Raw genomic sequence first — 23108 nt, 5'->3', positions numbered from 1 at the left:
CTTAAAGTCTTCGGCAGGAGGAGGATACAAGAGATCGACCTTGAAGCAAGCAAGGTATGGTGGGTGTCATCATCTTCATCGATATTACCCACCAGATAGACTTGAGAAAAGACTTTCAGGCATCCTGAGAGTAAGGAGAAGCTGGATCTAGATGTATTAGAAAGAGCCTAAAAGCTTTTATATATAGGAAGAATATTTTACATGAAAATACTTCTACATAAAAATAAATGTTAATAAGATTTCATCGGAATTTTTTTTTTGTTACAAGAAAAACATAATATAATATAGTTTGATGTTAATTTTTTACTACATAATAATATAGTCCACTTTAATTTTTTTGTACAAATTATTATAGGAGTTAAATTCTCCTACGGGAAGAAATATATTTTAACAAGAAAGTACCTTCATTAAGTATTAATTAATGTATCAAATACAATAACAAATTTCGCGGTACATTCTTTTTTTTCTAAGATTAAAATGTGTTATGAATGCTTTATTGGTGATTCTTCATATCTATAATTTGTGTTATTGTCTCTAGGCTCATGAAGAATGTGAAACGACTTCATGTTGATATGGGTCAAACATAATTTATTTTATTGTGTAAAAAATGAACTCGCATAATCACGTACATAAAGAATCTTTTCTCTTTTTTCATTGTAGATTAAATCACCTATTGTTTATTAGCCATCATTAAACCACATCCCCTAATATGTTTTGCATAATTTGAGATTTGGTTAACCAATTTTTTTATTAGTTATTCAATTGTACGAAGTTCAATATATGCAACAAGGGTTTTAATTTAAGACTTTTTGTCCACTTTGCTCATCATTTCATACTCTTCTATTTCATCCGTTGTTTATTATATTTTTAATGATCAAGGTATTAATTGACCTATCAAATATAATAGATGTATTCCCCGTGCAACGCGCGGGTAAAAAACACTAGTATATTAGAAAAGAAGAACTCTCATCAGGCTGATTTAATGACGTGTCATTCTCACGTTAATTCTCAGTGACGTGTCATTCCCACGTTAATTCTCATAAAATAAATTTCACGTGTCATTCTCAGGTTAATTCTCATAAAAAAGTACATTTTTAAATTTTAGATTTGATTAGGATTTAGGTTGTTTATTTCTTAATTTTATCATAATTTTTTTGATTTGTGTTATCTATGGTTTGAATTAATTTTTTGAATAGGTAACTGGATTTAAATTTAAGGCATTTATAAAAATAATCACATGTTGACAAAAAATATGAAGAAAAATACAACAAGTTATCCAAGCACATGTTGACCTTTTTAAATTTTAGATTTGATTAGAATTTAAGTTGTTTATTTCTTATTTTTTCTTGGGTTTTTTATTTTATTTTGAGAGTATTAATTAGTTTTTATCCTATTTTTATTGAATTTTCGGATTTTTATTTAATTCAGGATTTTATGAGTTTTTATTGTGTTTTGATAGATTTTGGTAGTTTTCATCTATCTTTAATTAGTACCTTTTTAAATTTTAGATTTGATTAGGATTTAGGTTGTTTATTTCTTGATTTTATCTTGGATCTTTTTTTTTTATATTTATTTTGAAGTTATTAATTAATATTTATGGTGTCTTTATTGAATTTTCGGATTTTTATTTAATTTATGATTTTATAAGTTTTTATTATGATTTGCTAGATTTTGATAGTTTTTATCTATCTTTAATTAGGACTTTTTTAAATTTTAGATTTGATTAGGATTTAGATTGTTTATTTCTTGATTTTTTCTTAATTTGTCTTTTTTTTAAATATTAATTCCAGGAAAAAGGAGATGATCTGGTGCTGAGGGTCCACAGAGCTACCATGGACACGCAGAGATTTGATGGTTGCCAGGTGAATTTGGCAGAGTTTCTCATTAGCTGCGGACTGCAGTTGTTTATATATTGTTTCCATTTATCACCTAAGATAAGTGTGTTTACTTATATTTTCAAACTCATGTAAGGATGTATCAGAAGGGGAAATTAATCAGGGACTGCTAGGTTAGTTAGATGTTATTATAGTAGTTACTTAGTACTAGGACGAGATGAGCTATAAATAGAGGGAAATCAAATTAGAGGAACATGTTATGTACCATTATATATCTCTCATTAAGTATGTCCTTTGGTATATGAAAATATTGCTAAAGTATGGTATTGAACATATTTTAAGCACAAGAGAAAGTTCTTCGTGCAACGCATAGATAAAAAGTGATTGTTTGAACTCATAGGTCGAAATCTAATTCCTATGAGTTGTAAATAAAAAATCAATATGATGTCAATACTTTTTTCATAACTTTTTGAAAGTTTTAAAAAGAAATAAATATAAAGGCATGATAATTTGATGATTAAAATGTGTCGTGCGGAGATTAGAAAACATTAATACATATATAGTGTATTTTTGTTTAAGTTAAGCTATAGGGTTAAGAGTTCCCACGGGGATGAACATTTTACATGAAAATTCATGTAAAATTAACAGAAAAATAAATTTTAATAAGATGGTGTATTTTACAATTTAACTTCATATTAAACATGTTGTACATAATCTTTCAATAAAAAATGTTCTACATAATAATATAGTCTATTTTTATTTTATTTTGTTCAAATTACAGGGTAAAAAACTCATACGGGAAAGAATATTTTAGCATGGAAATGCTTTAATGTCAAATATAATAAGAAAATTACATTTCATATATGATTTAAGTAAATTGTTCATAGTATTTCTAATGACTTTAGGAGTAAATATACATAAAAATTATGTGAGATTTCACGAGGTCTGTGGTTTTTCATTTGTGTTGTGGAGTTGTTTTATTAAATAATTATCTTTGTTAGTTTTTTAATTCCATCAGGTAAGAATCTCAACAAATATTGTTTTTAGCATGTCAAATTCGTATAAACCAAGATATTGATCCATGCCTCAAACACAAGAGCAAATTTCACTGTAAAAACACTAGAAATATTTGTTATGGAGATGCACACAATTTTTTACTACTTATCCTTATAAAACCTAAAAGCGGCTGTTGTTTGTATTTGCGTATAATTTTCAATTGATATGTTTTAATTTTAAACTACTATAATGCTACCTACGTGAGATTTTATTTTATATAAAAAGTACCATTATATTTTTTATACAATCATTATATTATAAACTAATTGATTGATATTATTTTAATAGAAAAAATTAATAATTGGATTTAGTGAGCTTTGATTAGCCTTTTGGTGTTCTAATCATCTTTTGTTATATATTTAATTCTCCTTTTGCTTTCAAAAAAAAAAGTATGACATTAGTTTATTATATAACTTCCGTGTGAGGGGTTCTTTAAATTTTTCAAAAAAAAAGAAAAGTACGAGGAATAAAAAAAATTAATACATATGTACTATAAAATTATGACCTAAATTATTAGTGCTAACAAATTAGAGTTGCTAGATCTCACAGGGAGGAACATTTTATATGTAAAATGAAAATTTGTACGAGTTAAAAAAAATAAAAATTCATTTTTTCTATAACTTAAGTGTAATTTTTATAATTTAAACAATAATTATATATTTATGTATTGTTACATATCTAAAACACAAAAGCATTACCCTTTATGCAAACGAGTATACATCTTCACAAACAAAATTCAATTATACCTCACATATGCAAAACTTAAAGCTTTTGGCTTATTAAGTTATGTCTTTTTCAAAATCTTTATATTATTTAATTCAGTGTATGCTTACAGAACACTAAAATTGAGTGTCTGAATTTGTGCTCTTTAAATATCTACATCTTTATTATGATTGTTTTTACATTCTTAGCATCTAAAATATTTTATATTTTAAAATATTAATTGATGTATTAAATACAATAAACAAATTTCCCGTGCAATGCGCGGGTATAAAACACTAGTTAATTTAGTTATGTAAAAAATATATTCCCTTCTGGCAAATAATATATTCTCATAGTTATTTTAAATTCGGCTTAAAAAATACTAAAAAAACTTGTGATGATAGTCAAATATAAAATCAAATTGATCATTGAATGGTGAAATTAGAAACTGAAATTAATCAATAATCAATTTTACCCACGAGGGTGACTTAGTTGACATCACTAAGTGTGTGAGAAAAGCTGTCAAATCGAGCCTCGAATAATGCACCCAGAAGAGGGATGAAGTTCTTTAAATGTGACTAATTAAATCCTGATTGAAATAGTCGGCATTCAAAGAGTGACCAAATAACGGGTAGTTTAAAAAAAATCAAATATCATTTTAAGAGCACACATGAAAGATACTGGCATACTAATCAGTGATCACCAAATCCTATGGGTTCCTCTCAAAGCACCATCATCATCCATTCATGGATTTCGTAATAGACTTAAAAATTTGTGGCATACTAATCAGTATGTGTGCACTTTTTTTTCCAGTATTCAGCAGATATCTTCTCTAGACATCTTCCCTTCAGTCTTTTGTCTTTATTTTGCAGTAGCTGTACTGATCTTACCATATTGCTGAATAGAAATTAGAAAGTAGCAGCAAAAGGAAGACACATATATATACAATCTACACACTCTCTTATATAATTTTTTTTGTTTCATGAACATAACAGGAACTGTTGATGGATAAATTCTTACATAAACTCTGCATGCTTTACAAATAATAGCATGGAACTAAATATATGGAACATGTAATGTCCAAACAAACAAACCTACAAGGAGGAAGCCAATAACGAATGAAGATATATTGGAAAATATCATGAGGACTTAAGACATGAAGAAAATTACACCAGATATATAATATTGATATTAACATCATTTTGCTTCTTGCTTTTGCATGTCATCTTCTGTTTTCCAAACAACATCTTCCAGGCATGTCGAGAGTTTTTTGTAGAACTGCATACAAGGTCTCAATTAGATTGGAAAGTGAAAACAAGTGTGCAAACTTCATTATTCTGGTATCAAGAACAGAATTAGAAGGTTTCTAAAAACCCAAGAAATCAGAGAAAAAGTGGTAAAGGAAAAGCAGACATTTTCAGAAGCTTTTGAATCCAATCCTATTTTGCATAATAACATATGGTCCTATTTTCAGTTTGATTTCCTTCTTAGTTGTTTGATTTCATTCTCAGTTTTTTGAATTTAAAAGTTAAAACCCATTTTCAAATCTGATTGCACGAGATGTTTACAAAGTTGAAAGACCTTAGTCTGTCTGTGACTTGAAAACTAACAACAAAAACCGGACGTTTAGAACTTTGGTTTTAATATCAGAAAAATAACAACTATTTCTAAGAACAGTTTTTTAAAAACAGTTCATATCAATTAAGTTTTTCTATTTTTCTATGTTAAAAAACAAAAAACTATTCTACAAATCTGTACTCAAACAGAATCAGAGTAAAAGCAATTGAGCAAAGGGGGCAAAAGTGCACCTTATGGAACTCCAATGTATCGCCTTTAGCTTTCCGCACCTCAACCATGTGAAGAGAAGGTGCCACTTGAAACACCTGTTGAGAATGAGTGCTTTTAACATGATAATAATATGACAAACAATGTCCCACATCACCAAAAAGCAAAAATGGTGATCATATAATGATAACATAATACCTCTGTGGCAACATTAAGGTTTCCCTTCCTTCCAGCTTTCACATTTGCAAGCCTCATCTGCAGTTGATGGTTTGATATTAGATTCACAAATCAAAAAATTCAAAATGCCTTTATATATAGAAGAGCTAACTCTGAGTAGAGCCTTGTATTAAGTTGCACAAGCATGGCTTACCTTGTAATTTTTCTTCTGCACATCAAAGCCAAGAGGTTTTGCAGCTTCTTCAATCTTGCTGATTATCTCATTGGCAGGGGACTTTGATGTGAATCTTGTTTCCCTTTTAAATCCCTGAAGTAAATGACATAAGAATAAAACAAATGCAGTAACTTTCTCATACTATGCTCATGTTGGGATTCAAAGATAAGTTCTCATCTCAAGTTTCTACAAAGTTAACTAGGTTTTTGTCTATCAAAAGAAACAACTAGTGTACATGTTAACATTAATGTAATGCCAATGTTATCCCTGTATTTGAATTAAACATATCCACCACAATCATAAAATAATTTAGATTGTGTTTGGATATTGCAACAGACATTAGCGCATACTTAAAAGGCAAAAACTGAACGAAACTCTTTTGATGGATTAAGATGAAAAGTTCATTCACATTGCACTCAATTGGCACCCAAACACACACTTAGAAAGTATCTAATCATGTGAAAATGTGAACCTGCTCAACATCAAACAAGTTTTCAAGGTTGAGCCCTTTGGACATGGAAATTAACTCGAATGCATTCATTGCTGTTGGCTGCTCTTCTTTCTTCTCTGTCACATGGTGCTCCTGAATAAATGAGCAAAATCCTTCATGAGAAAATATTCCAGATTTACACAAAAAACAATATAAAAACCATATCTAATAATCTTCAACATACTTCAGAATCTTTAAAGACGGCTTCTACATCGTCGAGGTTGGTTTCCCCATTCTCCTGGAAAATTGGAGGCTTATAATCTTTCTTAAACCATTCATCTTCCAGAATCTCAGCTATAGTGATACGCTGCCATATAGTTAGAGAAAATCATAAATACAAACCCTAATTTTACCAGTACAAAGAAATAAACGTGACAATGTAGTATGTAGATTGATGATTAGTTCTCCATATTTCTTTTCTTGTTCACCTTTTGTTGTGGATGCAACCAAGAGAGTGTAGAAGGTTACAATTTTTGTTATAACTTATAAGTAGAATGAACCTTTCACATTCAGAACAGACATGCAAGTTTACATGATAAAAAGCTGAAAGATAATCAAATGTTGTTTCTTACAGTCATGGGATTGGGATCCAAGATTCGAGTTATCAATTTCCGGGCACTGAAAGAAAGCCATGGGGGGCAAGTAAATTCTGCTGCTGAGATCTGTGGATCAAGAAATGAAAGTGATAAAAAGGAAAAACAAGGGAAATGGTAAAATTGTATAACAAAGTTCAAACTGCACTTACTTTTTTATACAATTCCATAAGATTAGGGTCATCAAAAGGCAAGTAACCCGCAACCAATACAAAGAGAATCACCCCACATGACCACAAATCTGCAGTTGCTCCATCATAGCCTTTATCATTAAGGACCTACATAACAAGAGTATATAGTTAGAACTTAGAACTTAGAAGAGTGACTCGAAATATACGAATTTTGGAATGTAATTCACAACAATGTAGCATGATGTGAAACGGCATTGATCTGTACCTCTGGAGCAACATAATTTGGAGTTCCACATGTAGTATGTAGTAGTCCATCATCCTGTCAAGATCACAATTTTGTAAGATACTAGTCAAACTCTCTTGGAAACAATGGTAACTTCATAGTCACATATTGTCTTCTGAATTTCAAAGTTCTCAAGTCTATGTATTCCGCACTAATAAAATTGTAACATTTTTTGCTACCAATGGGAATTATTTAAGTTTCAGGTTCATAGACTTGTACATCATTAATGTAATTTTGCACAAGAATAACCTTGAATAACTAACTTTACATGAACAAAGATAAACAGAAAAGACAAGTAAATGTCAGAATGAAATGAATCATTATCACCTTAATTTGCTGGGAGAGTGCACTCAACCCAAAATCAGAAACTTTAAGATTCCCGCAAGCATCTAATAGCAAATTTTCTGGCTGGAAAAATAGTAACAAAACTCATGTTAGAGGTTATTTTTTATCATATCAAAATTTAGAAAAATAATCTGGTATCTGCAAATATGTGTCAGCGTCAGGCAAATGGACCTTACCTTAAGATCTCTGTGGTAGACACCCCTGCTATGGCAATAATCAACTGTATTTATCAGTTGCTGGAAATATCTACGTGCTTCATCTTCACACATCCGTCCATGGTTTACCTTCAAAAAGTCCATTAGACAATATACAGCATTTTTCCCTCATAAATAAAGGCAATTTATGTACTAAGATCCAAAGCAACCTTATCTACAAGAATGCCAACAAATGATGCTGATAATGACAATTGAAGAAACTATGAAGGATCAGGATTAGCTAACTCCAAATATGGCCAGTGAGTCTCACCATTTTTTCACTTTTTACTCAAGAAGCTCTATAACCAATTGAAAATGAAAAAAGTAAGAAGAGTTCATTTACTCACAATTTTGTCGAAGAGCTCTCCCCCAGTCACAAACTCCAAAACCATATATATTTTCGTCTTGCTTCCCAAGACCTGTGCAAATAATTAAGTTGCAATTTTAGAAACAAAATTTGGCGAAAGAGTAAACAGTGCTGAGAATTAATTTGATTTGTAATTGCAGATTTACTTCCTAATGAAGTAATTTGTGTTTAGCTGGAATGTTTCCACTAGTGCAAATGCTAAATGACAAGCATACAAATCAGCACAATCAGTAAATTTAAGGCCTGTAGTGACCGTGGGTGATTGACAAAGTAGGCCAAACAGCCAAAGTAATATGTTTGATGTCAATCACTCCGCTGATCAAGATCATCATCTCTAAATTGAGTACTGATTAGTCATTATCAGAGGAAAGAATGGAGTAAGGCCTGTCTAATTATCACTGGGATCTTATATCATCAATTAGGTGCTTACAGACTTCACTTGATAAATTCATGACATCTCAAAGATTATTATTGTTCATCATATTCGCCCAAAAGTTACAAAATCAAACAGTAAGGTATAGAAAAATGAGACATGTTTGTTTCATATCTTTTAGTCTTGGACAGCAGTTTATAACTATTTAAGCATAGTCTATCAATATAGTGATGATTCAAGTATTCAATATTCTTTCAATCTTCAAGTGAACGAGGATATTGTTAACGTCTTTTCAAAAAATCTCAAAGCCTCCCATATGGCTTCAAGGTTCAGATAACTTCCCAAGATACTATGAGAACTTTTTGAAGGTAAGCACTAAGCAGTGTTCTTAGTGAAATAGTAACTTTTTAATCAATAGTTACCATCTTCTGCTTTTAAAAGTAGCAGAACTTGGGGCAAGAATAAATCAAGAGATGAAAAAGGTAGAAAATATTTTTAAAAAGTTGTAGACAAGATATTCCACGTGAGAGAGAGAGGGGGAGAGGGAGAGAGACCTCATACAGCTGAACCACATTTGGATGCTTGATTAACTTCATTGTAGCTACTTCCCGCTTAATCTGCAAAAATACATTAAAAACATTTTATGAGACTTGACTCCATCATGTCATGTGAGGGTCTAAAACAACTATCAATATAAAATAACAACACAGATCTGAAGTATAGAACCTCCCACATTAAAATATGTTCAACAAAAAGAAGATTTTGTCAGCATCTAGAAAGGTTTAGGAAAATGTGAGGAAGCAGTATTGATGATGTCACAAAATTGTATGCTTCCTAAGAATTGAACAAAATGCATGTTCTGAAATTCTTCTACAATTGATTTACTAAAATTCTTCTACAATTGATTGATTAAGAGACAGAATCAATTCTGGGGAGAAGCTCCTGTGAGTAGCTTTTGAGTTCCAGAATTGATTCTGAAGAAATAGAAGCTGATCGAAACATCATGTTACTCAACACTACCTGTTCAGCCATCTTGTGCTTGAGGACCTTCTCTTTGTCAAGAATTTTGAGAGCCACAGCTTCCCCTGTCTCAGAGTTCCTTGCAAATTTCACCTTTGCAAATGTTCCCTCACCAATGGTCCTCCCAACCTCATATTTACCCACACGGCGCTTAATCTTAGGCTGATTCATTCTCTATAAACTTGAACTTCTACACACTTATAAGGAATATACCTGAAATGCATATCAGAATTCAGTTGCTAACTAAATTTTATCCACAAGTGGAATGATGAAATAAAAAAGACACTTAGTCCAAATCTTATGTGCTAAATTGCGATGTGTGTTTGATAAATGCTTATGGTTTTAAGCAAAACTATAATTTCAAAGCCAAAGATGCAAATTAACCCTCTTCCCTACTTTAACAGGAGCAATCATTCTTAGTGTTAGGCACAATAAAACCAGTAATGCAGAAATTTGAAAAACCATTGATGCTGGATTTAAGTTGCAGAGACAACTGAAAAATTGTTGGGATGAGAAATAACCTCAAAGTCTGTCTTCTGGTAAATGATAAACTCACAACCAGAATTCAGCTTGAATATGAAACAAACAGTCAATTTAACAGTTAACACACATAGCACACTCTATGAAATCCCTAATTTGTCAGAAACTAGATTTGTAAGAAAACCATCAATGTTCAAAAACAAAATTCAGGGTCACCAAAAGTTAAAAAATCACTATGAATCACTCAAAAGTATCAACTTTCCATCACTATAGAATCAAACAAAATTGGGCAAACAGGACTAAATTATTTTACAGCAGAACAAATGGGGTTTGAGAAGAAGGGCACCAAAACAGAGAAAAAAAATTTGGCTCTTCAAATCACAGAAACCCATCAACACAAATGTAGGAAAAAAGGAACTTTACAGTAATTTGGGAAAAATGAAGAGAAAGACTGTTCATAGAACCAATTATTTCTCAAAGGGGTGGTGGTGATAATGAAAAAACAAAGCAAACCCAGATCAAGTTGTCAAATTCCAAGTACCACTCAAGTATATATAGAGCCTAAGGCTCATGTGAGAGAAACAGAGCAAGAGAGAGAGAGAGAGAAGAAAAAGTACTTCAACAACAAACTCTGTGGAGATAAGAATGTCTGAAATTCTGCAGGTCAGTGAAGGAATGAAGGAAAGGTAGCTAGATGATGATGATGCACACTGCAAAAATGGCTCTGGCTTTTGATTATGAGGAAAAGGCAAGAGAAGAGAAGAGAAGAGAAGAGAAGAGAAAGAGAATTTTGAGACAACTACCAACGACTGCTCTGCAACTAGACAAAACTCATGTGCCTGATATTTGCATTTTCTGTGCATAGAATTCTGGCAGAAACTTGGACAGTTACTTCTCAATACTTATCTGCTTCAATCAAATTCAAATGTATGTGTCTAATAATAATAATGATAAAATTAATATAAATATATGTGGGGCAAAGAAAAAACAAGAGAATTTTTTCTGGGATTTTGGTTGTTGTAGCCAGCCACCATATATAATCTCTATATGTCTCTCCAGCCAACCATTACCTCTTCCAGTCCAGATTCAAGTTAATAATAATGCTGTGGTGATGTGTTAATCCAATCTTGTGTTTTCATCATTAAATATATTTATTTGGATAGGTGTTGAGTGTATGTGAATCGATTCACATCTCAATTAATAAAAAGAGTTTTATTTACTGTTTTTTTTTTAATGTATTTACATACCAGTTGAGTATATTTCAGTTTTTTATTTTATCTGGGTGCTAACTTTTGTTTGGTCTTATGTACCATGTTTAATGACATTTATTGGTCATTTATTAGACTCTTTTTGTTACTAGCAACTTTCTTTTGGTGCAGTCAATTGGTTTGACTAGTTTCTTTTGATATTTACTAATGTAATTAATGTAATATAAAGTTTTTTTTCTTTCCTATTGCATTTATCTTTCATCGGAAATAATTCAAGTCATTAACATTCACATTATGACAGAGCTATTTTTTGTTGTTGTTACTGCTCGTGTCTCAGCCTCAACATGGCAGCGGTCTCTCATGAGAATGTGGTTAGGGACAATTTTGACGCATCAGTGATTCAAAATGAAACAGGGTTGAGGTTCGTTGCTCGTGATCATTTTAGGAGGTGTTGGCCGCAATTTTTTATTATCATTTGCGGTCTGCATGTTTTCCTTTTCTTGCGGAAACAATTGGTTTTAAGTGGCTTTTTCAAGAGCCTTTAACTTATGCTTTCGACGGGCGTGTTTTGAGAATCACTGTTTGCAACTTTTTATGATGAGGCGATACATTAGGATGAGTCGTTCATATTTAGTGCGTAGCGAATATATACCTAAAAACTCTAGCTCTTCCCCAATTATGTTTGAGTTGAAGATATTTTGCCATGTGTCCTCTCGTTTGTCCAACATGATTTAATGGCTTCCAATTCCATGCATATTTGATCAATTTAGACATTGCTTATCAGGAAACAAGTACGGGTAGATAATGTAGTATTAAGTTTGACATAACATAAAAAAAAATTAGAAATGGTAAAGGTAAAGGTTTTTATTTATAGTTATAATTTATAGATTTGACAGAAACATTTTTTTACCAATAATAAGTTAAGAATGTCTCACTTTTTATTACATGTAATTTAGATGTTTTTTAATTGCAAATGTAACTTTTGACTGATTGAAAAAGCTATCCTAACTAAAAATATGAATTAAAATTAATTAATAACAAATGTAATCATTTTTTTATATTAAAAATTTAAACCAAACTTGCTCTTGGTCTTGAAATTAAAATTAAAATTTTGAGTATAGTTTTAATTTCATATGAAAATAACTAATTTATAAATTAAGATCGGAAAAAAAAAATAGAATTCTAAAGGGAGGATGAAAGTTAAAATTAATATTTCATATTCTATTACTTGTTATTATAAAAGTCATTGTCATTAGCATATTCTAGTAAACATTCTCATTATATTGCTTTTAACCTAAAATATCCTTTATTAGTAGGTAGGGAATAATGTCTCAAAATAATCAAGTGCATCAGGAGGAAACACCTCCAACAATATTTTTTAGTGTTAGATAAATTTTCTATTTTCATTTTAAAAATTGTGTTTGAATCGAACGGGAACATGCACTGGAATTGTTTTATACTTTACATGTTTAATTGAGTCTGTTTATAAACATAGTTGTTTTAATCACTCATGCGCATGGTTTAACTTCATCCTAAACTCGTACAGAGATCTTAAAGTCAGAGACGGATAAAAAAAAACTCCATCCTAAGTGAACTAATATGACTATTTGTAAAAAAAAAAATTATGAACTTCCTTTACTACATTTTATCTTAAATTTCATCGAAGTTTAATAAATTTTTTTTTTTCATATCCGAGGCTAACTAGACATCCCCTTTTAAACATGTCTACTTTGTCTTAATTTACTTTAAATTTTGTAACTTTGATTATTACACTTGCAATAAACCATGAGAAATTATAGTTTGTTCACATAAATTCCTTTTTTTTTGGAGATGCGGTGGAAGACTGGGTGCTGGGTTTTGGAAGTGCTTCTTCTTGCCCAAATCTGATCGCCAAAGCGTTTTGCAAAGCCCAGACCAGAGATAGAAGAAAATAGATGGTTGAGCTTGCTCAAATCCTCAGGCACCTCCTATTTTCGATCTGAGTCGTCCTTTTGATGAAAGTGTTCCATATATCCTTCCCCTCCCGACGACATCTCTTTCCCATTGCCAGCAACCACCGACACCGGCCACTGCACTCTACAATTTGTTCTCGCACAAAACCAAAAAGGGAAAAAAAAAGAGGGTTCAGAAATGTCAATTTTAAGGAAGAGGATTTGAATCAAATCAATTTCTTCATAGGTTTAAAATCCTTTTTCGGAAATGATGATTTTACTTCTCTTTTTTCGTGAAGCAGTGCAAAGAAAAAAATTGATTTGATCTGGAAGCTGAAGCATCTCCTCAACCTCTATGGCGAAAAGGTCTTGGGGTTGAAGATGATGATAGTTGGGGTTTCCAATGGACTACGATTGGTGATGATAGGGATGACCACCGTGCCGGAACACTACGGTGGTTTGCCGGCGGTTTCCTGGTGAAGAGGTTGAAGAAGGTAGACATAAGGGCTTTAGTGTCATAACCAAATTAAAATTTTAAAAAATACATAGTTTTTGTTAGATGGTGGGTGCATTTTTCTGGAATATGGAGATGGGTGAACGTGGATGATGAAGATGAGCGAAGAGTTTAACTTAGGGATTAGTTTATTAGTGATTTAATTTAGTAATTAACGTTTTTGTATTTTTGAATTAAGAAAATATGTTTTTGATTTTTTTTTAAATTTGATATTGTGGGTCAAAAGGAGGTGGTCTAACCTTGCACCACTTTTTACTAGAGTAGGTTAAATTTTTCCTGAAAGATAAATAATAAATATGACATATAATATGATGTAATCAGCAGAAAAAGTAAAAAAAAAAAAGTGTCCTAAAATGTGTGATTTTTTTGAATCATTGCTGTAAAAAAATGATAAAAAATAAGGGAATAAGAATTGGCACCCCCCCTCTTGGAATTGCTACCCCATTATTTTCTAAAAAAACCCAAAATTGCCCTATGTTTTATCACCCTCATTTTCTCCCTTTTCCGAGCCTTCATGTTCTCTACAGTGCATCATGTTTCTCATCACTTTCTCCCAAGCTTTAGGGCTCGCGATTGGAAGTTGTATCCTTACGTTTTCCTTACCAAGGTCTAAGGCTCGGGAATTGTTCCAATTTCTTCAAGAAAGGTTTTTGAGGATTGGCAACCTCGAGAACACGTTTTTCACATTCCGAGCTTTACAAATCTCGGGAAATCCACGTATATAAATTATCGAGGCATACCCTCGGAAGCAATGTTGTCAGACTCGCGAGTTAACTCGCTGACTCGGTAGACTCGCGAGTCTACATAGGAAAAACGAGTCGACTCGCTGTCAGACTCGTTTTCTGGCAAAACTCGGTCTGACTCGGTTGACTCGCGAGTCAAGACCGAGTCACCGAGTCAGGGTTCTTTTTTTTTTTTTAAGTTAAAAAATCCCCAATGTAAGGCCCAAGTTTTTCAGCTTATGCTAAGTGAATAAACTTTCTTATTCACGATTAGGGTTGATGTAATGTGAAGGGAAACCTGAACAAAAGTTCATTAAATGAAATATATTTATGAAGGAGAAAGTTCAGGAAAAGTTCAAGGATTTCATTATGATCGATAAAAGTTATAGCACGATCGTTATACGTTTAAACCTAGGTCAGAAACCCTAGTATATAGCTAGTTTTCACTTTTAGGCACGATGGAAGTTAATTCCAAAAATCTTCAGAGAAATGTTAGAACTTCTCTTTTTCCATATATCAAAATCGTTTCGAGGCGAAACTCTAGGATCTACGAACGTCCGATTCCAATCATCGGAAGTTTGCCGAAACTGAAACCCTGGTATTTCAAAACCCTAGAATCACCCGACTATGGGGATTTTATCTATTCCGAGCTTCAAATGAATATTCTACACGCGTACACCCATTTCTCTTGATGATTTCAATCTTTCTTCAGAAGGAAGTTTTCCATTCCGACATTCGATGCAAAAAGCAACTTATCGGGTAAAATAGTTTTACACCGACTATGCATTAGTTGCCAAAAATACAAGGAGACATCTTTTTAGTTTTGGAATTATTTTGCCAAAACATATCTTAGAATTCACGGAGAATGACGCCGGAAAAATCAGATTCGCGAAACTTTCATTTTCCCGCGAATTTCCACCTTCTATATATAGCAAACAAGTGAGAAAAAAACACAAAACTCCTCCATTTTCTCTCCTCAAACCCGCGAGCTTCAACAAGGAAGAAGGAAGAAGAGTTTTCTTCATTACTTGCTTGATCGTTGATCCGTTAGTTGCTACTTCAAGGTTTCGAGGTATAGTCGCTAATCCTTACCTCTGATCGCTTTTTCCATAGCTTTTCTGAGCTGATAGTTTATGGGTTTTTGCAAAACTATCCTGAATATTTCATTTCTGATTCTAAACCTCTTCCTTACATGCCCAAGATCACTTCTGCCGGGTTAGATTTTCCGTTATGTCGCCGGAATTCCGCCGGAATCAATTTTAGCCTTAAATACCCATTTTTGGAGTTTTTGGAGTAAAGCTTCAACCTTTAGGCTGAAAACTATCGCCTTAGCTTAGTGCTAGTAGGATTAGTTGTCATAAACGTCGTTAGTAACGTCCCTGCAAAATTTGGTTTTTGGGATTTCAGTTTTGAAATTTCTAAGTTAAAAATCATGACCAAAATACCCCTGCGACAGTTTTTGATCTGATAATTTTTCCGAGTTCAGAATACCCTTAGTTACGGCTAATGATAGCATAGGAACCAAGTTTGATCGAAGAAAAATCGAGTCTCCTAATTACCTAAAGTGGCCGAACCTATTAAAGGGGGAGGAGGAAATTTCCTTTTCCGAAAACTTGTCTTTCGCGCTAGATTATCGTACCTTAGAGTATAGATTACTTCGTGTAACCTTAGTAAGTATTGATAGCTTAGTTTCCGATAGATTTTGATTGATTTCTGTGGTTTTGTTCTAAAGGTGCTTTTGAAGAGTTTCCTGAGGAACAACACTTTGAGTGTGAGGAAGCGTTTGACGATCATTCTGGAGAACCTACAGGTGAGGGCTTCTCACTGAATCTCTAGTTAATGCTTAGGGTCGATGTTTTCGACATTGTTTACTGTTTATGCACTGGATTGTGTGTGATTGGAAAATGTTTTCTGAGGCTTCGGCTGACAATGTAGATGATTCATCTACTGAATGTTTTTGAGATTGACTTACATGCTATGTGCTATGTGGGTAATCTAGGATGTGTGGTGCATGCTTTATATGCTAAGTGCTAAGTGTTTATAATGAGATTTATTGATATATGACATGTTGTTGATTGTGATGATTTAAATATGCTTTGCACTGGAATCTGAGATTCTGAATGGTGAGAATAGCGGGCAGGTCATGCCGATTTTATTTTGAGAGTTTTGAGAAAGTTTGATAGGACGAACGAGGTTCGGGCCTTAATTTTGTTTAGTGGATCGAGACATTCTCTGGAAGCGACTTGGGATTGGGAGATCCTGAAAATGTATAAGACTTGCGATAAGACAAAATGGGATCTATTTTATAAAGAAAACTCATAAGACCTTAAATAACCTTTAAATCTTTAAGTAATGATAACAACCTCGAAAGGAAGGCGTGGAAGTCAAATCTTAGTTTTGGAAAACGAGAAGTGTCGCCGGATCCCAGCATTGAGAAAGTTGAGAGGCTTCGAGTATGTAGATGTTGTGGTGCTGTTGGAGCAGCGTTTGTTGTTGTGCTGTTGGAGCAGCTATTGTTGTTGTGCTGTTGGAGCAGCTATGTTGTTGGGCTATCCTGGGGATAAGTCCGGGGAATTGATAGTTCCCGAGTATGTGATACTCTTGTGCTGTTGGAGCAGCTATGTGTTGTTGTGAAGTGTGTCTTTTGGTCGCAGAATCGACCGTTACCTTAGGGTAAGCTTTTAGAGACTTTAATTTACCTAGAACACGTGGCGACGTGTCGAGTGAGATTCGGAGACGTTGTTTGACTAATCATCCTGCATACATGCAACATTAATGAGGTATTAACACAGGACGTACTCTGGACCTCGTCGGTTTCCAAAATGGTCATAAGACCCGGAATGCCGTGTAAGAGCGTTTGTAGACGTCTCTTGTAGCAGACCGAAATGGCAGACCTACGGGTTTACTGCTGATCTGACTACGTGTGGTTGTTGGAGTAAGAGGCACGCGGGCCGAAATGGCTCCACCGTGGCTGGTGTTAGGGCTGATCCGTTTGATGTCCATCCCTTTCCGGAATGCATGTGGTTAACTGGGTTAACCTGCATTGCATATCATGCAACATGCATACTAATTTAGTCGTTGAGTGTGATTGGTAATTGTTAATCCTATTTGGAACATGCTATTTGCTAATATTGCGTTTATGTTATTGTGGAACATGCAACCCTAGGAATGGTATCTCTAGTTATAAGCCTAAGTGGCTATCTATTAATTGTACCTATTGGGTTTATTATTTACATAGTTCTTTAGAGTTGACCCTCGCGTCTTCTGTGTGTGTTTTGGCGGACAACGCCTTTTGTCAGATGTCCATTGCGGACTGGTTCACAATGGTCCACCCTTCGGGGGGGATTAGGTACGAGATGATCGATCAGGACGACCCCGGGTCGTGGGTGGTTGACCCCGCGAGCCATCGAGCGACGTATTCGGGGCGCATCATGGAGGACCACGTAGATAGTGGAGGACTCCTGAGGTCAGGAGTGTTGAGGAGATGCTCTGTCAGCTTCAACTTGCCACCGGGCGTTCACTGTGGGCCAGGATTTGGAGGAGCACCGCCGCCACCGTCATCTTCAGAGGACGAGGATCCCTCAGAGGAGATTCCCGTGGGAGTGCCATCGGCAGGGTCTAGTGCACCCACCGTTGCGATCATTGATGATCAGGGTTCGGGCCCTAAGCCCGTGAGTCCAGCATCGGAGCGCACTGCGGTTGCGAGGGGAGGACGGATAGGGTTGGTAGACTTAGTTGTTCTGGATTCTGATTCAGACGACGATCATGCTAGCACATAGTTTTGAGTGTTGGTATGAGCTCCTCGAGTTAGGATTAGTGTAGGAGTAGAGTCTTAGCTCTGATAGATATGGCTTCATTAGTTTCTTTGGGGGACAGGGTAGTTCCGCCTATAGCTTTTTGTGTGGTTTCCTTATGGGAATCACAGAGAGTTGGTTGGACTTAGGAGGTCTTATTTTCAGACCATTGGGTCAACTTATTCTCAGTTTTGAGGGATGGTGTTGCGGACACTTACCTTTTCAGTTGGTTTGTACATATTGCCTACGGGCGCTACTCTTCTATTACCCGTCACTGGAGGTTCACTCGTGACGAGGTTGCTACTTACAGCGGGGGCTGTTTATATATTGTATATTAGTTATATTGCTTTTCGCATTTGGGTTTTATTTAATTCAGTCTTGTCTTAGTTATTATCGAAAAAAAAAATATTCACGTTTTTCCGCATTAAGTTTACTTTTGGTTACTAAAGTGACGCCACCGAAATCGGGGTGTTACATTGTGGTATCAGAGCACGGTCGAGTCTTTCGGGAGTTGTTGGGGAATAGGTCTTCTGTGCTAGGTTGTGTGACTCTGCAAAGAGTGAAAATTGATTTTCTGCGAGCGATTTTTCGCTTAGAATTGATTGAAGTTATTGCTTAATCATATTGTATAGTTATGATAGATGCTATCTTATGATGAGTACTAACTGTTTGTTTCACTTATCAGAATATGGTGAATACCAACCAGCTAGCTGAGATGATGGCCACAATGGCCCAAGCGGTGACCGCACAGGCGAATGATAGTGCTATGAGGCGTGCTGCTGAGGAAGCACGTGCCCAGCATCAACGTCAGAGAGAGATAACTCTCGACCAAAACAAAGGTCTCAATGATTTCAGGAGACAAGATCCACCAAAGTTCTCTGATGGAACTAACCCAGACAAAGCGGATCTCTGGATTCAAGAGATCGAGAAGATATTTGGCGTGCTGCAAACTGCTGAGGGTGCCAAGTTGGGAATGGCAACCTATCTGCTGCTCGGAGATGCTGAGTACTGGTGGAAGGGCACCAGGGGGATTATGGAAGACAACCACGAGGAGATCAACTGGAACTCCTTCCGAACTGCATTCTTGGAGAAATATTTTCCAACAAGTGCTCGGGATGAGCGTGAGTCACAGTTTCTGACACTCCGTTAGGGAAGTATGTCTGTACCGGAATTTGCTTCGAAGCTGGAATCTTTGGCGAAGCATTTCTAATTCTTCCATGATCACGTGAACGAGCGCTACATGTGCAAGCGCTTTGTAAATGGACTGAGGCCTGATATTGAGGACTCAGTGAGGCCACTGGGAATCATGCGATTCCAATCATTGGTGGAGAAAGCCACGGAAGTGGAACTGATGAAGAACCGGAGGCTAAACCGGGCTGGAACTGGAGGGCCGATGAGGTCGAGCTCTCAGAATTTTCAGAACAGAGGAAGGTTTCAAAATAGGAGGCCGTATCAGCGTCCTGTTGGTAGAGGAGCGGCTTCGGGATCTTACAGACCCATGGTGGGTGCTGCTGGTGGTTCGGGAGGTCAGACTCAGAACAGGGAGCTGACTTGCTTCAAGTGTGGGAAGCCGGGGCACTTTGCTCGTGCTTGTCCCGACACGAGACCCCAATGCTTCAACTGTAACAAATTGGGGCACACTGCTGCTCAGTGCAGGGCACCAAAGGCGGAGCCAACCGTCAACACTGCTCAATGAAAACGTCCTGCTGCAAAGGCGAGAGTCTACACCATGGATGGTGAAGATGCTGAGGGGGTCGATGGACTGATTAGAGGCGACTGCGAGATTGACGGTAACCTTCTATCCGTACTTTTTGATTCCGGTGCAACGCATTCATTTATCTCTAGAGATTGTGCGATCAGATTAAGACTTCCTATTACTGCTTTGAGCTTCGATCTGATAGTTGCTACTCCTGCCAAGACTCTACTTGCTAATTCAGCATGCATGTATTGTCCGATAACATACAACAATAGGATCTACCATGCTAACCTAGTATGCCTAACTCTTAAGAACCTAGATGTTATCCTAGGAATGGATTGGTTGTCCCGCTATCATTGTCTTTTGGACTGCAACCGAAAGAGAGTGGTATTCCCTGATTCGGATCTTTCCGAGTATCTATCTGCCAATCACATCAGCGTCGCTTTGAACGAGGGATCTTAGGAGTATTCTGTTTTGCTAAGCTTGGAGAGCAAAGGGAACCCAGAAGTTGGCAGTATTCCAGTGGTGAAGGAATTCACGGATGTTTTTCCTGGTGATGTACCTGGATTGCCGCCTGTACGCGACATTGAGTTTGCTATAGACATCGTACCGGGAACAGGGCCGATTTCGATTGCACCATATCGTATGGCACCTGCGGAGCTAGTGGAACTGAAGTCCCAACTCGAAGATCTTCTGTCGAAGGGATTCATTCGACCAAGTGTTTCACCTTGGGGAGCGCCAGTCTTATTGGTGAAGAAGAAGGACGGGAAATCGAGACTATGTGTCGACTACCGGCAACTGAACAAAGTAACCGTCAAGAATAGGTATCCGTTACCTAGAATTGACGATTTGATGGATCAACTGCGAGGAGCTACAATATTCTCGAAGATCGACCTGAAGTCGGGTTATCATCAAATCAGGGTCAAGACCGAGGATATCCAGAAGACGGCATTCAGAACCCGTTATGGACACTATGAGTACTTAGTGATGCCATTTGGGGTGACAAATGCACCGGCAATATTCATGGCTTACATGAATATGACTTTCCATACATTCCTGGATCGATTCGTCGTGGTTTTTATCGACGATATTCTGATCTATTCAAAGAATGCTGAAGACCATGAGGAGCACTTGCGACAAGTTTTACAAGTGCTAAGGGAGAAGGAGTTGTATGCCAATCCTTCTAAGTGCGAATTTTGGCTCGAAGAGGTAAAATTCTTAGGCCATGTGATCTCTAAGGAGGGTATAGCTGTGGACCCAGCAAAGGTAGAGACCGTATTGTCATGGGAACGGCCAAAGACAGTGACTGAGATCAGAAGTTTTGTCGGTTTGGCGGGATACTATCGTCGCTTTATCGAGAATTTCGCCAAGATTGTTGGACCGTTGACTCAACTTACGAGGAAGGACCAACCTTTTGCATGGACTGAAGCGTGCGAAACCAATTTTCAGACGATGAAGGAACGGTTGACGACGTCACCTGTACTCGTCTTACCGCAACCGGAGGAACCTTATGAGGTTTATTGTGATGCTTCGCATCAAGGCTTGGGATGTGTGCTGATGCAACATCGGAAGGTCGTTGCTTATGCTTCAAGACAGCTGAAGGTGCATGAGAAGAACTATCCAACTCATGACTTGGAACTAGTTGCGATCGTATTTGCACTGAAGATTTGGAGACATCACTTATATGGATGCAATTTCACCATATTCAGTGATCATAAGAGCTTGAAGTACTTGTTTGAGCAGAAGGAGCTGAACATGAGACAGCGTCGGTGGATGGAATTTCTCAAAGATTACGAGTTCACTCTGCAATATCATCCTGGAAAGGCGAACGTTGTTGCTGATGCCTTGAGCAGGAAGATGCATATCTCGTCGATGATGGTAAAAGAGCTGCAATTGCTGGAACAATTCCGTGACTTGAGCTTAGATGTGAGATTGTCCGAAGGAGAACTGAAGTTCGGAATGATCAGAATTACCAATGGATTGATGGAAGAAATTCGAGACCAACAGTTACAAGATGAGTTTCTGCTCGGGAAAAAGAATTTGGTAAGTCAAGGTAAAGACCCGGAATTCAAAGTAGGAAATGACAATATCCTACGATGTAAGGATAGGGTTTGTGTACCTAACAACCCTGACTTGAGAAGATTGATTATGGATGAGGGTCACAAGAGCAAGTTAAGCATTCATCCTGGAATGAAAAAGATGTATCAAGACTTGAAGGTGAATTTTTGGTGGCCAGGAATGAAAAGACAAGTGGCTGAATATGTAGCTGCATGTTTGACATGTCAGAAGGCAAAGGTGGAGCATCAGAAGTCTTCAGGTATGCTACAAAGCTTAGATGTACCAGAGTGGAAGTGGGATAGCATATCGATGGATTTCGTCGTGGCTTTGCCAAGAACTCAGAAGGGATATGATTCTATTTGGGTAATAGTGGATCGACTGACAAAGTCGGCTCATTTCGTACCTGTGAGGACTACGTACAACGTGGAGAAACTGTCAGAGATTTACATATCCGAGATTGTACGACTTCATGGAGTGCCAACAAGTATTGTTTCCGATCGAGACCCGAAGTTCACATCACATTTTTGGGGAGCTCTTCAGGAAGCTTTGGGAACGAGGCTGAGACTAAGTTCTGCTTATCATCCGCAGACTGATGGACAGACTGAGAGGACTATCCAGTCATTGGAGGATTTGCTACGAGCTTGCGTGTTAGACAACAAGGGCAGTTGGGATACCTTATTGCCATTGATTGAGTTCACATACAACAACAGTTTTCATACGAGCATAGGTATGGCACCGTATGAGGCTTTGTATGGCCGCAAGTGTAGAACACCTTTGTGTTGGTACCAAAACGGAGAAAATCTGTTGGTAGGACCGGAACTTCTGCAACAGACAACTGAGAAGATCAAGCAGATCAGAGAGAAGATGAAGACTTCTCAGAGTAGACAGAAGAGTTATGCCGATCAAAGGCGCAGAACTCTGGAATTCGAAGAAGGAGATCATGTATTTCTGAGAGTTACTCAGACGACGGGAGTTGGTCGAGCAATCAAGTCAAAGAAGCTTACGCCCAAGTTTATTGGACCGTATCAGATCACTCGTCGAATTGGACCAGTCGCTTACCAGATTGCACTACCTCCATTTCTATCGAACATTCATGATGTATTCCACGTGTCACAACTGAGGAAATATATTGCGGATCCA

The 23108-nt window shown here is 36.2% G+C and overlaps 1 protein-coding gene across 2 annotated transcripts; it reads right to left on the bottom strand.

Annotated features, from left to right (window-relative positions):
* Positions 1-4534: 4534 nt before the first annotated feature.
* Positions 4535-11098, bottom strand: LOC130733353 (CBL-interacting serine/threonine-protein kinase 3-like). Of its 2 annotated transcripts, XM_057585502.1 has the most exons (15): positions 10849-11096; positions 9566-9778; positions 9100-9162; positions 8153-8224; positions 7788-7895; positions 7594-7674; positions 7249-7302; positions 7005-7130; positions 6832-6921; positions 6444-6566; positions 6242-6352; positions 5749-5862; positions 5577-5633; positions 5402-5476; positions 4535-4871 (listed from the first exon to the last, which is right to left on the bottom strand). In XM_057585502.1, the coding sequence occupies exons 2-15, from the start codon at positions 9734-9736 to the stop codon at positions 4791-4793; spliced, it is 1326 nt and encodes a 441-aa protein (XP_057441485.1). In that variant the 5' UTR covers positions 9737-9778; positions 10849-11096; the 3' UTR covers positions 4535-4790. The 2 variants fall into 2 exon arrangements, with proteins under 2 accessions (XP_057441485.1, XP_057441486.1); XM_057585503.1 differs by lacking the exons at positions 4535-4871; positions 5402-5476; positions 5577-5633 and having other exon boundaries at positions 5802-6352; positions 10663-11098.
* Between the last annotated feature and the right edge of the window lie 12010 nt (positions 11099-23108).

This window comes from Lotus japonicus, chromosome 1 (genome assembly GCF_012489685.1).
Source record: "Lotus japonicus ecotype B-129 chromosome 1, LjGifu_v1.2".
NCBI lineage: Eukaryota > Viridiplantae > Streptophyta > Magnoliopsida > Fabales > Fabaceae > Lotus > Lotus japonicus.
The sequence above is the reverse complement of the archived record's forward strand: the minus strand, read 5'-3'. Positions and strand labels throughout refer to the sequence as shown.

Bases quoted from the DNA above. Each gene is read 5' to 3' on its own strand.
- LOC130733353 (XM_057585502.1), bottom strand. From the start codon at position 9,736: ATGAATCAGCCTAAGATTAAGCGCCGTGTGGGTAAATATGAGGTTGGG. The intron at 7,131-7,248 runs GTACAGATCAAT...CTTGTTATGTAG, and splicing joins CAAATTATGTTGCTCCAGAG to GTCCTTAATGATAAAGGCTA. The intron at 6,353-6,443 runs GTATGTTGAAGA...TCATTTATTCAG, and splicing joins CCGTCTTTAAAGATTCTGAA to GAGCACCATGTGACAGAGAA.